The sequence below is a fragment of the Setaria italica genome, chromosome VI, assembly GCF_000263155.2.
Source record: "Setaria italica strain Yugu1 chromosome VI, Setaria_italica_v2.0, whole genome shotgun sequence".
NCBI classification, from domain to species: Eukaryota; Viridiplantae; Streptophyta; class Magnoliopsida; order Poales; family Poaceae; genus Setaria; species Setaria italica.
In genome coordinates, this window is record NC_028455.1 from 31,946,871 (window position 1) to 31,963,090 (window position 16,220).

At 45.3% G+C, this 16,220-nt stretch overlaps 2 protein-coding genes across 2 annotated transcripts; both read left to right on the forward strand.

Moving 5' to 3' along the window:
- The first annotated feature begins 2,720 nt into the window (after positions 1-2,720).
- Positions 2,721-6,695, forward strand: LOC101755322. The gene is made up of 2 exons (XM_004973756.3): positions 2,721-3,098; positions 3,332-6,695. Exon 2 carries the CDS (start codon positions 3,400-3,402, stop codon positions 6,403-6,405), a length of 3,006 nt encoding a protein of 1,001 aa, XP_004973813.1. The 5' UTR covers positions 2,721-3,098; positions 3,332-3,399; the 3' UTR covers positions 6,406-6,695.
- An 874-nt stretch (positions 6,696-7,569) lies between these two features.
- Positions 7,570-14,253, forward strand: LOC101755731 (chloride channel protein CLC-f). The gene is made up of 9 exons (XM_004973757.2): positions 7,570-8,138; positions 9,094-9,496; positions 9,736-9,930; positions 10,936-11,390; positions 11,466-11,570; positions 11,654-11,887; positions 11,998-12,216; positions 12,312-12,544; positions 13,833-14,253. Exons 1-9 carry the CDS (start codon positions 7,812-7,814, stop codon positions 13,903-13,905), a joined length of 2,244 nt encoding a protein of 747 aa, XP_004973814.1. The 5' UTR covers positions 7,570-7,811; the 3' UTR covers positions 13,906-14,253.
- Positions 14,254-16,220: the final 1,967 nt, after the last annotated feature.

Here is a 16,220-nt window from a genome sequence, read left to right on the forward strand (position 1 = left end):
TAATTAGGCTTAATAGATTCGTCTCGCGATTTAGGCCTAGGGGTTGTGCAATTAGTTTTGTAATTAGACTATGTTTAATACTCCTAATTAGTGTCCAAACATCCGATGTGACAGGGGCTAAAATTTAGCCCCTCCCTGCCAAACAGGGGCTTAGTATGATAAGTTAATAATCATCCTGTATTTTTTTGAGTGGGCTTGAATGCAATAATTGCTTTTATTATTGGCCTATTGAAGTGACTGTATATGTCCATGTTCTGCACTGTGCAGAGTTTTGGACACATACTATCAGAAATGAAAACATTTTCATATAAGGGGAGAATTGCAAGAATAAAATGCTATAGGTCATCTGCGAAGAAATAAAATATAGGCATTCTCCAAGAGGGATGTTTGAGTATTGTTCAGTGAAACGTGTGTAAAATTAGATGCGAACCTATCCATTGGTTTAAAGCCAATTCAACACTTGAACTAATTTATTACATGGGGTTTTTCATAAAACTATGTAAATATAAACGGCGATGATCGACAAGAGAGCTATGCATATTGTATTTCTTGAAGTGTAAAATACCCCTCTATTTCAAATTGTTGGTCGTTTTAAGAGTACATAACTTTATCAATGCTTTAATTACTCCCTGAAAATGCGCGACAGAGAAAAAAAGTTTGCTAACCAATCCTGCCATGTGTTCCACACAAGCTTTTGTCTCGAGTTTGAGCCATGAAGCCCTCATTTTCTTTGTTTACTCGAGGAAAACCCCAAACTGCCCCCCTCTCTCTCATCCCCATTTGGTCAACATGTGAGTCATCCTCACTCAGGAAAGGCCACGAGAGAATCAAATCATCAATGTCTCCACCAAGTCGCCAGTCCCTGCCACGTCTGCTGTGCAACACGTGCTAGAGAGAGAGAGAGAGAATCAGTCCGTGTTTGAGAGAGAGACGGTCCTGTTTCATGAGAGAGAGAGAGAGACGGTCCTGTTTCAGCGCTTGCCGCGACGGTACACCGGCATTGGATTTGAATGCAAGCGCAGAGGCCAGAGAGCAGCGTGTAGCGCAGGGCTCAGTTGGACGGGTCTACCACCCCCATCTCCCCAGGGTGCACGAATTTCTAGGCAAAACAAAGGTGAGGCCATGCTCTGCCCCTGCCCCTGCCCCTCTCACCAGCATTATTACTGCTCCTGCCTCCTGGTAGTATCTCGTGTCCTCTTCCGGTCTACCCCTCCCTGCAAGATCTCCTCTCGCCGTCGCCTGGTGTTTGCCCTAGAAAGAGCAGCTCGGTGTCCCCATGGCAGTTTAGGGTTTTACCCAACGGCATGGCAATGCATTACTGCAGATTTGCATCAGTAGTTTAGTACTGCTCCATTGGCTAAGCTTAGGGCGCCGTAAAGTAAAACAGTGGGGAGGCACCACACCACCCCAGTCCCAGAGCACATAAAACAAGGGCTTAACCGGTCAGATGACGGCCATTATTCAATGTCCCCCACCCCGCGCTAATCTATGCCCAGCCCCCACCTTTCCAAGCACTGTTCCAGATGAGAATCACAACCGCATCAAGATTCGAAACACAGAGGGCAGAAGCTCGCTCGGCGTGTTGGGGGAATCGGCCACGGGTGACGGGTACTACGACCGTGATCACAACGGATGTTCGGATGCTAATTAGAAGGACTAAATATAAGTTAATTATAAAACTAATTGCACAGATGGAGTCTAATTCGCGAGATGAATCTATTAAGGCTAATTAATCCATCATTAGCAATGGTTACTGTAGCACCACATTGTCAAATCATGAACTAATTAGGCTTAATAGATTCGTCTCACGAATTAGACTCTATCTGTGCAGTTAGTTTTATAATTAGACTATATTTAATACTCCTAATTAGTATCCAAACATCTAATATGACATGTGCTAAAGTTTAGCATGGTGTTCCCAAACACCCCCTTACCAAGGCCCCTCCGGATATGGATAGAAGGGACTCTTTCCCCCCCTCTCTCCACCCGGAAGTCCCAGACAGCAGGCAAGGGCGCATACCGGGGAAGGTACGTGCAGGATGCCGGAGGTCTCCCGAGAGGGCCAAAGGCCCTCCGTCCTAGAAATGATTGGCGAGATGGATAGGACCCCACAATCAAGTTTCGCAAGGCCCGCAGGTTTGGTGTGGCCAGGCATGCGTCAGCTGTAAGAACGGGTTTGTTGAATCAACCCCACCTCCAGTACGGAAGGTCCCTTGCAAGACCGCCGCATTCATCCTAAGTACGGAAACCCTCTGTACCATGCAGAACGAAGGTATAAGATCAGAGTGTCCTGAAAGGGGTGCCACGGGTGGGAGGGACCGTACTGGGGGTAGAAGAGTCTTCTACCCGAAAAGGTTCGGTTTTCCAAGGATATGGGCGAGCCCTGAGCTCGTCTAAGACACAACATTTTAGCTACTCAGTCCCTAAATTTTTTTTGGATAAGTGCTGTGTCCTAGAGCCACCCTCTACTGTTTGGACATTTTGTAACCACCAACACCGCGCTCGCGGTGAAAGTTTGATCTGCAAACAGGTTTGATCTTCAGAATTGGACGGACAGGATGGTTCTTCCTGGGGCGTGAGGCCGGCCAGCTTTGGCATTGCTGCATTTGGGCTCTACTGTTGGTGGGTGGATTTTGGCCTTTCCCTGCTTGCCTCCGCCCACTGGGAATGGTGCTGGTCTTCTCGCAGTGGTGTGTGACACTAGCCAGTAGCCCTAGCAGGAGTACGGTAGCTTCACATTTCCTTGCACCTTTTGATGCCACATAAGGTTTCCAATATTTTTTCTGATATATTTTAAGGAGCTGGCTGGTGGTCATCTCAAGAGAGAAGAGATCCTTGAACTGAAGCTGTACTTTGCTTTACATGAATGGGCCTCCACCCTTCATTTGCTCCTAGGACAGGGGAGGGTCACAGTCGCCCGCAGGAGGATAGTTATACCCATCCCATTCAATGGCTTGAGTGGGAAAGGCAGCGTGCCCGTTTTTAAATCCAAATCCAGCTCCAGGCTCTTCATGCCATCTCTGTTCTTGAAGCATCAGGGAAAGCACCACCGGCTCTGATGTGGAGGGATTGGATTCTTGAAGGCTGCATTTGTCTCGGTAAGTTCCCCCCCTTTGACCTGTTTCTTGAAGGTTCAGATTCCATGGCGCATTTGTTGATTTGTGAGTCAGGAGCAGTATCTGTAGATTGCTGCAGGTTATTTGCTATACTCATTTGTGCTTGCTTTCTGAATGGGATGCGGTATATTCTTCAGTTTTCTTGATTGGTGTTTTTTTTGTGGGTTCTAATATAACTCTGTTATTTTCTTCCCCTTTTGCTCAATCTTTGATAGGGAAATGAGGTGCGCCAGATTGTGCGGCTCTTTCCAGCAAGCTTCCGTAACTTTGTGATTTGGTAGCCATGGAGGACGAGCAAAAAGCTGCGAGCTTCCTTGATGTGCCCAAGGATATTCCCATTGCCACCAAGTCCCTCACCATCCGGACCAGCGCCGCCGGATGCGGCAGCGGCTCCGACCGGTCCTGCCCCATCTCGCCGGCCATCTCCATCACGCCGCACCTCTACTCGCCGTCGCCGCCGTCGTCCGCGTTCGTGTCCGCGCTGCAGTCCCCGTACATCTCGCCTCGAGTTCTCGAGCCGCCGCCGCCGCCGGAGCCCCAGCCGCGCCCAGAAGCCAAGGCCGCCGGCGCAAGTGTCGCCACCACCGCGGCGCCGTCACCGGCGTCATGCTCCAACGGGTCCCACTCGGAGGATATCGACGCGCCCAGCGGGCCCAGCGCGCCCCACACGCCGCCGTCGGAGCGCTACGACTCCAGCGGCATCGACGCGGCCAAGATTAACGACGGCGGCGGCGGGCCCCTTCCGCCGCGCGTGTCGTTCTCCTTCCCCGTGCCGCGGGTGTCCTTCACCAGGGGCTCCGTGGCATCGCCGTCCTCCAACGCCAAGCTCCGGAGCTGCGACGTGTACATTGGCTACCACGGCAACGGCGGCCTCGGCAGGTTCTGCAAGTGGCTCAAGTCAGAGCTTGAGCTGCAGGGCATTGCCTCTTTCGTTGCTGACCGCGCAAAGTATTCGGACTCGCAGAGCCATGAGATTGCTGACCGGATTATTTGCTCGGTCGCATTCGGTATTGTGGTGGTCACCATGTCAAGTTTCCTCAATCCATTTAGCCTCGAGGAGATCAGATTTTTTGCTCAGAAGAAGAACCTGGTGCCCATATTGTTTGACACTGAGCCAACAGAGATTGCTGGACTTTTTGATGGTAAATTGGAGGATAAGGAGGGGAAAGAAGCATTTGAAGGACTGATGCGGTGCCATGAATTCAAACTTGAGGCGAATGAGAGCAATTCAAGAAGCTGTGTGTCAAGGACAGTTACTTTGCTACGATCCAAGCTTGGCCGGAAGAATATAGCTGAGAAGGAGAATGAAGCATCTGAAGGCCTGCCTTTTCCACGCAACCGGCATTTTGTGGGGAGGGAGAAGGAGCTGAGCGAAATCGAAGGCATGCTCTTTGGGTCGACTGTGGATATCCAAGAGGTGGATTGCCCAAGGGCTTCCAGTACAAATGAGAGATCAAGTGGTGTATCTGATGGATTTGCTGATGAGGATAGTGATACTGCGAGGAAATCTAATGCCAGGTTCATCAGTTTGGAGATGCGCAAGTGCAAGGAACCAACATTGGAGGCTTGGATTGACCCAGTGATTGAGTTGTCATCAGGTAAAAGCAGAAGCCTCCAGAAGCAAAGATCAAAGCACAGGAGGTCAAGGTTTCGGTGCAACAGCAAGGGCTACAACAGTGCTAATGTAATCTGCATCAATGGTTCTTCAGGCATCGGCAAGACTGAACTGGCATTGGAGTTTGCTTACAGGTACTCACAGCGGTACAAGATGGTACTGTGGATTGGAGGTGAAGCTCGGTATTTGAGGCAGAACATTCTCAATTTATCCATGAATTTGGGATTGGATATCAGTGCTGAGGCTGAGAAGGATAGGGGTAGGATTAGGAGCTTTGAGGAGCAAGAATTTGATGCGTTCCAGCGAGTGAAGCGGGAGCTTTTCCGTGATGTGCCCTATTTGCTTGTAATCGACAACCTTGAGAGTGAGAGGGATTGGTGGGAAGGCAAGGATCTCCATGACTTCATCCCAAGGAACACTGGAGCAACGCATGTGATTGTGACCACACGTTTGCCACGCGTGATGAACCTTGAGCCAATGCAGCTACCACAACTCTCGTACATCGACGCAATGGCCTTGATACAGGGGAAGAGGAAGAAAGACTACCCGCCTGAGGAAACAGAAGTTCTTAGGAAGTTTGATGAACGTTTAGGAAGGCTGAGCTTTGGTCTGTGGGTTGTGGGTTCACTTCTCTCTGAGCTTATGATTGCTCCCTCCACTCTATTTGAGGCTGTTGAGAGAATATCGCTGAGCGAGAACTTGTTTCCCATTGGTGCCAATGATGATGGTTTCTGCCGTAATAATTCTTTCTTGATAAAGGTCTTGGTCTTCTGTTTTGCATTGATGGACCGAGCGAAAGGAGGAAGCCTTACCTCAAGGATGGTCATTGCCGGTTCTTGGTTAGCTCCTGCTCCTGTATCATCCACACTATTAGCTGCAACAGCGAGCAAGCTACCAATGAAAGGCAGTGGTATGCACCTGTTTGGTGAATCCCTCAAGACTGCATTTCTATGTGGCACACATTGCTTCCTAGCTCCAAATGGGCGGAAGGCTGAGGTGGAGTCGGCGCTCTTACTTGTTAATCTTGGGTTGGCAAGAAAGGCAAATCGACATCCTGGTTGCTGGATCCAATTCCATCCGATCACACAGCTCTTTGGCAAGATCAGGGGAGGTTTGGTGCCTACAACTGCAGCAGTGAATGGAGTGATGAGAGCTGGAAATCCCTCAGTATACTCTGACCACCTTTGGGCTAGTGCGTTCCTTGTGTTTGGTTTCAAGTCCGAGCCACCTGCTGTTCAGCTCAAAGCAGTTGACATGGTCCTCTTCATAAAGAAGACAGCGCTGCCCCTGGCGATAGACTCCTTCATGTCTTTCTCGCGGTGCGGCTCAGCTCTAGAGCTGCTCAAGGTGTGCACCAATGTCCTCGAGGAGGTGGAGAAGTCCTACGCATCGCGGATGCAGGACTGGAACCGTGGATCGCTGTGCTGGAGGAAGAAGCTGCAGCCAAACCATCGAGTTGACGAGTTTGTCTGGCAGGAGGTGACGCTGCTCAAGGCGACACTGCTGGAGACGAGGGCAAAGCTGCTGCTCCGCGGGGGGCTGTTCGACACTGGTGAGGAGCTGTGCAGGACCTGCATCAGCATCCGGACCGTCATGCTCGGCCATGGCCATGCCCAGACGCTAGCTGCCCAGGAGACGCTGGCGAAGCTGGTCAGATACAGGAGTAAGATATGAGTGATGTCCAAGACCCTTGTAATCTCGTTTCGATGTGACATTCCTCTGCTGTATTATAAAGGGTTCAGAAGTTTTCACGCCCCAGTATTTCTGAATCTGTACACCAGCTACAGTTTTGTTAGCGATCATCAGTATAATAGCCAAGTTCCATGATGCGATGTGTAACTTATTTTAGCTCAGGTGCCATATGGAAGTGGAGGTGTTATGTACAGTACAGTCCATTTGCTATTTGGTAGAACTTATTTTTCATCTTACCATTGAGCTCCCCAGATGAAACTTTCAGAAATGAAGACGGCCTTCTTTTTATCATCTTGAGTACACTTTTGGTGAACAAAAAGCTCCATCGTACCATAGAGTTGCTGGAAAGTGAATACTTTCGCTTAAAGAACTTGCATTCATGGGCAGATCTGTCCGTTAAGCAGCGCAAAATCTCTCGCTTCTTTCTGCATGATTTTCTTTGTAACTGCATCATCAGTGACAGTGGGTTGTTGCCTGATGCAAGCTTTTGTGGTGTTTACAAGCTCAGCTTTTCAGGCAAGGTTTGTCGGGGAAAATGGCGACGTCTGATCGCGCATCGCCGAGAAGACATTTCACCCAATAATTCTTTCGCCGAAAGCAATACGAAGGAGAAGGAAAAGGCCACCGTCTTTGACTGAGAAAGTAGAGGCTAGTAGCAACAGGCAATTCTCTTTCGTTCGTCCAAAGGATCTTTCCATGCCTATTGCTTTGTGAGCTTCGATTGCAGGGACAGGACGACATGTCTGCTCTTCACGCTTTTTTACGACGGCAATGGCTTGTAACAGTAATTTGGCACCTCCAAACTTTGGCAACTAAACAAGGCCTAGGTTGATTTGGCGATCTGCCACTTCGATTCTGACATGTTCTGATTCTGAATTGTGAATTCCATTCTGAATCCCAAATTCCCAATGGCTAGTAGTGCTGCACCAACAAGACCAGAACCTTTGCACCAACAATCCCAAATTCCCAAATTCTGACAATGGCTAGTAGTGCTGCACTCCCAAATCCCAGTGGGCTGTGGTGGACATCTGCCCAACTCGAGTCAATGGGCCTGTGCCCGTCTTGTCGGCCCAACCCAACCGACGACCCAAGGAGGCGTAGTATATTTGGGAATACGAACTTGCACGGGGGCCAAACTGCAAAACACGCGCGCACCCAGACCCACCCAGCTTTGCTTTCCTCGTCCGCTTCCTGCCGGCCGCTCACCTCCCTCCGCCCCGCCCCGCTCCGCGTCGCCCATCGCCAACCGCCGACGAGATCCGGCGCGGGAAAATCCCCTCCCAGATCCACCGCGAGATCGCGGGCTCGGGGGGCCCTGAACCCAGTCTCATGCGATCCCGTTAGCCCGGCCTCCCACTCCTCCTCCTCCTCCTCCCGCTCCAGTCGCCATGGCGGGGAGCGACCTCGAGCCGCTGCGCGCCGGCGCGGCCGCGCTGCCGTCCTCGTCGGACCCGGACTCGCCCGCGACCCCGCGCCGGAGCCGCATGCGGGAGCTACTGCGGAACCTGGACCGCCGGCTCTCGAACCGGAGCCGAGGAGGCGAGGGCGCCGCGACCGCGGGGCGCGGCGGTGGGGAAGCGGGGGCTTCGCCGAGGAGGGGCGAGGAGGACAGCGACGAGCTCGGGGACGGGGCGCCGCCCGAGTGGGCGCTGCTGCTCGTCGGGTGCCTCCTCGGGCTTGCCACCGGCATCTGCGTTGCGGCGTTCAATCGCGGGGTGAGTACGAGATCCCCGTGGGGAATTGCATCGTTTTTGACTTCGGTGCCATACCCTGTGGGGAATTGTCTTGTTTGTTTACGGTTGTAGTGTCACCTGGTGCCATTTTTCATCGAGATATATGTATCTATCGGAAATCCTACTGGGCTAATGGTATGCTGGTGTCAATTTGTTTACTGGTTGGGTTCGTGAGAAGTCGTTATTTATGAGATGTTTATGTGCTGTTTGGGGTGCTTTGTCGAGATTTCAGTATATTTTTGTGTCTCCTAAAATGTGAAATTTGATGCTATGGGGTCATGGGGACGGTAGTGTACTTGTCAGAATTTTGATCTCTTGTTGAGTGGTGTGTTGCTGCATGATGGCTGATGCTAAGAGTTTTTTACTGACCACATAGTGTCTTCTTGTGCTACTGACTACATAGTGTCTTCTTGCTGCTGATTTTGGTCAACGGTTTTATGCTGTGATGGATCACATAGAGCTTGATTTTACTGAACTGATTAGGTGGATGCCTGGTTGAATTTAAGCTAACCGTATGGAAAGGTGACTCGTTTTGTTGTTCTATTTACTAGTGAATGCTACCTTTGGCTTAGTTAACATGATTACCATTTGTGGAGTCACTGCTGTTATCTGGTGTGTTATCTTGGCGATTCCATTCCATTTTGTGTTGCTTCATTATTCTCATGGAATCAAGGTCATTCTACTCGTTTACTCTTTAACTGTGATCTTTGAGCCACTGATAGTCAGTAATTGATTTTTTGCATCAGTTGCACTGTGTGTTTATTCAACTATATCCAAATCAAAAGGGAAATCTATATCTTGCTTTGCAAGAACTCATAGTCATTATATGAGAGGAATTAAATCTAGTTTGCCTGTGCATTTTTTAAATCCAAAGTTCTAATTTGATATTTTCTGAATGTCTGCCACTGTCTCAGAAGTCCCTGCCTGACCTTTTCAGGTGCATGTTATACATGAATGGGCATGGGCAGGCACACCCACTGAGGGTGCTGCTTGGCTCCGTCTGCAGAGGCTGGCTGATACTTGGCACAGGATATTGTTGATTCCAGTGACTGGTGGAGTAGTAGTTGGGATGATGCATGGATTATTGGAGATCTTTGAGCAGATAAAGCAATCATTATCATCTCAAAGGGAAGGTATTGATTTCATGGCCGCGATCTTTCCCACAATCAAGGCCATCCAAGCTGCCATTACTTTAGGGACGGGGTGTTCACTGGGGCCAGAAGGGCCTAGTGTTGATATTGGTAAATCTTGCGCAAATGGATGCGCTGCAATGATGGAGAACAACAGGGAACGGAGCATTGCTCTTGTTGCAGCTGGATCAGCTGCTGGAATCGCTTCAGGTATTTTGATTAATTATCTATTCAATTCGTGATATAGATTTGATGAATTGAAAATTGGATGGATGCATTTTCATTTTTTCTTTCAAATTTCTAAGATATTGGGCAATTTATCTGACAAGAAAATGAAATATTTTTTAGGATATTAAATCTCTGATGTAATGCAGAATAGAACCATAATTTTTGTAATGAGTGTCCTGTCTTGTATCCTCCCTGACTTCTGTTACTGTATCTTCCTTTAGGTTTTAATGCAGCAGTTGCTGGATGCTTTTTTGCTATCGAAACAGTATTGAGGCCACTTCAAGCAGAGAACTCACCACCATTCACTACTGCTATGATTATATTGGCATCAGTTATATCATCAACTGTGTCCAATGTTTTGCTAGGGGAAAAGGCAGCGTTTATTGTCCCGACGTATGAACTAAAATCTGCTGCTGGTATTTTACCTTATTCTGATCATTTTTGGTGTTAATAAGGTAGTTGTTTTTTTAGTTAGCTTCAAAATTTAGAGAAGCATGCATTCTGGTTTCACCTGACTTTCGGTTATAGTTTCCATCTTCTATATCTTTTATGTAATATTAATCAATTTTGGTTACACAGCACATACTTTCATGTGTCGCTTTTTTTGCTATTTTATGACCTCTAATATGAGCGAATATTTGTAATCAAATCTTTTTTCCAATTTTAAATCATTATATGACCTCTTATTGTTCTTTAGTTTGTGTCTTATGTTTCCTTTGGCAAATTTAGTGTATTCTCCCATTTGTAGTCGCAACTTTTATATTTTCCTCTAGTAGCCTGTCTAGAGGTCCTGGCGCAGTGGTAAAACTCTCTACTTCTGGCCCGGAGGTCCTGGGTTTGAACCGGCCTCCTTGCAGAATTTTAAAAGAATTTTGCAAGGGTAAGGCTGTCTAGGAATTCCCTTGCCCAGACTCCACCTTGTGTGGGAGCTTTTCGCACTGCATACGCCCCCTCTAGTAGCCTGTCTAGAATACAATATTCCCTCTTTTTAAAACCTGGGAACCCAAATAAAGCTTTTACTTCCTCCTCTAGGCCCTAGTGCCCCATCCAGCTTTATCTGACCCTTTTAATCCTCCTGTAGGTTTATGGTTTGAACTTAAACAAGTCTTCTTTTTCTTTTCAGTTTTAATTGCTTTCCCTGGAGGAAAACAGATAGATCTAGTGGCCTTCAGTAGTCTTTCTATAATAATCAAATGTGACAGTTACATGGTTATGTAGCTGATCTTACCACTAAAATGCAGAGCACATGTGGTTCCTTGTAGAACTATCTATGACTCTGTCTTTAGGAGCTGTCATTATTTTTATCATTTAGTGTTTGATACTTGCAGTACTTTGTGTATAAAATTAGCAATATGTCCAACATTTTTACTGATAATGTTCCTTTCTTTAAACATAAAGCTGACTTAGATTATATTATGCAGAGTTGCCACTCTACCTTATTCTAGGCATGCTTTGTGGAGTTGTGAGTGTGGCATTCAGGCAGTTGGTTGTTTGGTTCACCAAGACTTTTGACTTGATAAGGAAAAAGTTTGGCCTTCCTGCTGTAGTATGTCCTGCTTTAGGTGGTCTTGGAGCAGGCTTAATAGCACTAAGGTACCCTGGAATATTGTATTGGGGTTTCACCAATGTTGATGAGATTTTACATACTGGTAAAAGTGCTTCAGCCCCTGGAATCTGGCTCTTAGCTCAATTAGCTGCTGCAAAAGTTGTAGCAACTGCACTTTGCAAAGGTTCTGGTCTTGTTGGTGGCCTTTATGCTCCAAGTTTGATGATTGGCGCTGCTGTCGGTGCTGTTTTTGGAGGCTCAGCAGCAGAATTGATAAACTCTGCCATTCCGGGTAACACTGCTGTCGCACATCCTCAAGCTTATGCGCTAGTAAGTTTTCTATTTTTGTCAGGCACTTTAAAATTTGTTAATTCCAAGGGTATACTAACTTACAACTGAATTTAGGTGGGAATGGCTGCCACACTGGCTTCAGTCTGCTCTGTCCCATTGACATCTGTGCTACTGCTCTTTGAGTTGACTAAGGATTACAGAATTCTACTTCCTCTGATGGTAGTATCCTGCATTTGCTGTTTTCCTATATTGCATATAATTTAATTTAACATGTCCACTGTAATTGTTGCATTGATTAACAGGGAGCTGTTGGTTTAGCAATATGGGTCCCCTCTGTTGTAAATCAATCTGGTAGCAAAGATACATTTAAGGCAACATCTCCTCGACATGGTTATTCTTCACTATTACCTCCTACTGATAGGAATGAGACAGATTGGAGGCGACAAGATGGGGATGATGTTGAACTCGCAATTCTAGATGTTGATCCCTACCACTATGGTAGTAACAATGAGGAGATGCTTCTTGATGACTTGAAGGTTGATTATAATTGAAGTTATTTTTTTCATGAAAGTTGTTTCTATGAAGTTAAATGGTTAATACATCTGCGATACTCACAATTTATTTTTACTAACAATCACTCTACCAGGTATCGCAAGCAATGTCAAAGCATTATGTGAAGGTCACACCTACATTGACTATCAAGGAGGCAACAAGGTTGATGCAAGATAAGCAGCAAAGTTGTGTTCTAGTCGTAGATAATGAAGATTTTCTCGAGGGAATTGTAACATTAGGTGATATTCGTCGTAAAGGATTTGAACCAAGTGAAAATTCTAATAGTACTGGGGAAAATTCATCTACCTTGGATGTATGTAAACTGCTCATATTAAGTCTACAATCTGAGTCCTACCTGTTGTTACTCTTTAAGTTAGCAATTCATGCATTTACTTGGCAACTTTGCAGGCAAATTCTTCTCCTGTCTCATCATGCCTCACTCGAGGTTTTCAGTTCCATGGCAATGAAAGAGGACTAGTGACCTGCTTTCCTGATACAGACCTGAGTACTGCTAAGGTGCTAATGGAAGTTAAAGGTATTAAGCAACTTCCAGTGGTCAAACGGGGTGCTGGTCGAAGAAATGATGGGAGGCGTAAGGTCCTTGGCCTTCTTCACTATGATTCAATAGGATGGTGCTTGAGGTAATCCTTTTCCCTACTTATGTTTCTTCTTTGAGTATCTGAATTGCTTCTGTGATGGTATCTTCCTTTGAGATCTTATAAGATCTGATTCTTTGGAGACATTTATATCGAATATGAGTAGCTTAACTGCTTTAGGACAAAATTCCCACAAAAGTACTGTATGAGTCCTCTTTCATCTAATACCATCCAGGAACCTACGCAGCTGAGTTGCTGCCAATATCAGTGCAACAGTTTACTTCTCTCAACACCTATTGCACAACATGTTCTTATCCATTGAGAGATGACATGGGTCTTCGATACTGCTGGATTATGTTCTTTAAGACATTGTATTTATAACCCTTTTAACTCCTTTGTGATAAAAATTTCCTTCGGAAATTGCACTGGCCCCTTGCTAGTTAATCTAAATGAAGTTTGGACAAAGAAACAATGAACTGTTGCTATATGCCTATGCCATGCTACCTCTGTTTGAAATTACAAGGCTTGTTTAATTTTGTTAGAACAAGCCTTCGACCAACAATTACTCTATTTATATATGGTTTTTGTGATCCAAAAATCGACTCTATTAGATTTGTATTAAAAAATACTTGTGATTATAACTTCGTATCACATAAATAAAATACTAACGGATAAATTTTTGGTCAAAACTTTCTACTAACGAAATGAATTACACTTTGTAACTAAAAACGGAGGGGGGGGGTATATGTAATCTCAGATGAAAATATCTTCAACATAGTATGGGTGACCTCATTTTCCCACCAAAATACCAAAAGCCTGTCATTTTTTTTATATGCCTTGGGGTTTATATCGTGTTTTTTTTTTGGTAAAGAACCTTTGTAAAAAACATTTTTTAGGGGTATTTGGACATTTCCAGTTTGCTTTTGTTAATGGGATGTAACAATAGTAATTGACATCACTGTATGGAGTAGCACAACAGGAACCAGCCAGGGTTTTGGTTTTCCCACACCCATTCCTCAAGGCTCCAATGTAACCACATCAGTTATCACTAGCTGCACCAAAATTCTTAGAAAAGTTTGCAGTTTGTATTCTTCAAATATGCAAAACTCTAAAGCTTAAATTGAACCTTGAAATGCAGAAGTTAAAGTTGCTCATGCTTAGTTTTCTAGGCCCAAAATTTTATAGAACTCTAGTGTTGACAGGTATCACGAGCTCTCAAGAGACTATAACTGATGCCTTCTGCATGAGAAGGGGAACTGAATTTACTGACATTCTGTCCTATCTCTGAAGAAAATTGTCTGATGCAGATGTTTGGGCTGTTATTCATTTTCAGGGAAGAGCTTGAACGGTGGAAGGCAATATACCAAAGAGAGAATTTCCAGCAGACAACAGTCAATGGGCACTGAACATGTGGAACTGAAGTTTTGATTGTACCTTTTAGCGAAGAAAATACAAGATACATAAAGTGACATTCCAACAAAGCTAAGGGTGTAACTTAGAAATGCCTCCATTAAAGAGTTCCTCGTCAAGTGTAAAGTCTCATGAAGTCTGCCAGGACATGCTTCTTGTATCAAACACATATTTAAGAGGCTGAAAGGCGATTCATATATAAGAGGTGATGTGTGTGGTCTGGTGTTTTCAGCTTGCGTTGTGGAGTTATGAAGTTTGGACATGGCAATGTACCGGAACCGCTTTGGCCGCCCTTGTTCAGTGGGTATTGTTGGAAGAGAAGAAATAGCTAATACCCTTCGACATGTATTTTCTTATGGTATGAGTGGCGGTTAGTCCCCTGAAACCCAAGCCGAAACAGCAGGCACGCTGAAAGTTGAACGTTCTAACTTCTAAGCTTCACAGCATCCAGATTCCCAAACAATAAAAAACGCAAGTACTGCTCGAGCTCAATTAAGAAGCAACTCAGGGTTTATAGAAAAGAAAAGAAAATTCCGAGCAAAGCTCTGGCCAGATCTATGTAACAATCGTAGCAGTATTTGATGACCTTAGACTCTGCTAGAACTGTCACAGCGCTAACAAAAATTTGCAAATTTTGAGCTGGTGCACTAACAAAAATTTGCAAATTTTGAGCTGGTTATAGTTCCAGTCTTCCAGGCTCTAGACTGAATAGTTCGATCAACGCAACAGCAAAGCCTGATGGTTTGAACACCCAGCTTCAGCTGCCCCCGGCCTCCCAATCGGTACCTGCCGGGGCAGTCCCATTTTCTATAATAGGCTTTCAGCAAATGTAGAAGCATGTAACAGCAAATGCAAAGATCAATTAGTCACCAAAAAGCACATGTCAGCATTGCGGTTCAAGCCACTGAAATCAAGCGTAATCGTGGTCACACACAGATGATCGAGCAGTCCATCAAACGCCGATAATACCATACACCATAGTAACATCGATAGTGTTCCAGCAGCATGCTGACCGATGAACAGAAACGAGGATTGCCTGACCGTCAAACAAAACATGCCACGAGCACACACAGCATGCTACATCCCACCCAAAACGTGTCACCTTACACCTTGACTTGGTTCCAGTGTTGGTAGATCTGGATCAAGGGGGAATTCGGCAGAACAAAATTGCGTTAGCACACCAGCATGCATGATATCGGAGGGTAAATATGTAGACCAACGGAAATAAAGCATTTGTGGGGAGATGAGATCACCTAGAGAGTGAGCTGATGTCAGTTGACCAATTCCCCGGCTCCTTCAAGGAAAATTAACCAACAATTGTCAGAACACAACACAAGACATTGTGCAGATCTGGGTTTCTGATGCGTCAATCGTGATGCTCAATCATTATTTGAATAGACATAATCAACTACCCTATGTGCTAGTTATCTGCTAGCAACAGGAAACAAGTTCAGAGCAAGTGTGTCTAGGAAGATGTATTGGATGTCGAATTAACTACGATGTTAACTCATACAAGTAGGAATTAAAACATTACTATATTTACAAACAAAGCACAGTGAGAGTAAACATATTCTACACTAACCAAGTCTCAACTTGAAACCAAGAAATTAGTTTAGATCACATATATGTGTGTAGGAAGAAGCATTGACTGTCCAAATCGATCAGACGATATGTACCACTAAGATGTAAACATTTTTATTCTCATTCAAAGCACACAGCGAAAGTATGTATATCCTACACACAACAAGTCTAACTTGTGGTAAACATCAACAGTAACATGCTACTCTAATAGCACACCTCGCTGCAGAAAATATACTACTGAGCATCAAATTTTGAAAGAAATTATGCCAGCACAGTTTATATACAAAAACCACACATGGCATACAGCACTAGTGCACTACAGATCACCTCCGTCCTTCACTATATGATGTTTAGGATAAGCTAATTAGTTCAAAAATGAATTAATTTCCTTGTTCTAAACATTATATTTGAGAACGGAGGGAGTAATCGGTATCAATGATAATCATGTGCATCAGTTTGAGACTCCTTGTCAAAATATTGGGGCGCAGAACTAGAACTTAAGCACATATATAATTTTGTAGACATCTAAATATGAAACATCTACAACTAGCAAGTGCATCAATTAAGCCATGCAGTAGAAGATTATAGGTCAGGTCATAAGTGAACGCAGTAGCAGGGAGAGGCGAGTAGATCCTGAACTTGCACACGCATGAATAGAAAGAGAAATTTGCAAAAATGTAAGTTGTTACTTGTAACCATGAAGTATCAACTACTGACGTATGCATCGATC

Bases quoted from the DNA above. Each gene is read 5' to 3' on its own strand.
- LOC101755731 (XM_004973757.2), top strand. From the start codon at position 7,812: ATGGCGGGGAGCGACCTCGAGCCGCTGCGCGCCGGCGCGGCCGCGCTG. The intron at 9,931-10,935 runs GTATTTTACCTT...TATATTATGCAG, and splicing joins TGAACTAAAATCTGCTGCTG to AGTTGCCACTCTACCTTATT. The intron at 12,217-12,311 runs GTATGTAAACTG...GCAACTTTGCAG, and splicing joins AAAATTCATCTACCTTGGAT to GCAAATTCTTCTCCTGTCTC.
- LOC101755322 (XM_004973756.3), top strand. From the start codon at position 3,400: ATGGAGGACGAGCAAAAAGCTGCGAGCTTCCTTGATGTGCCCAAGGAT.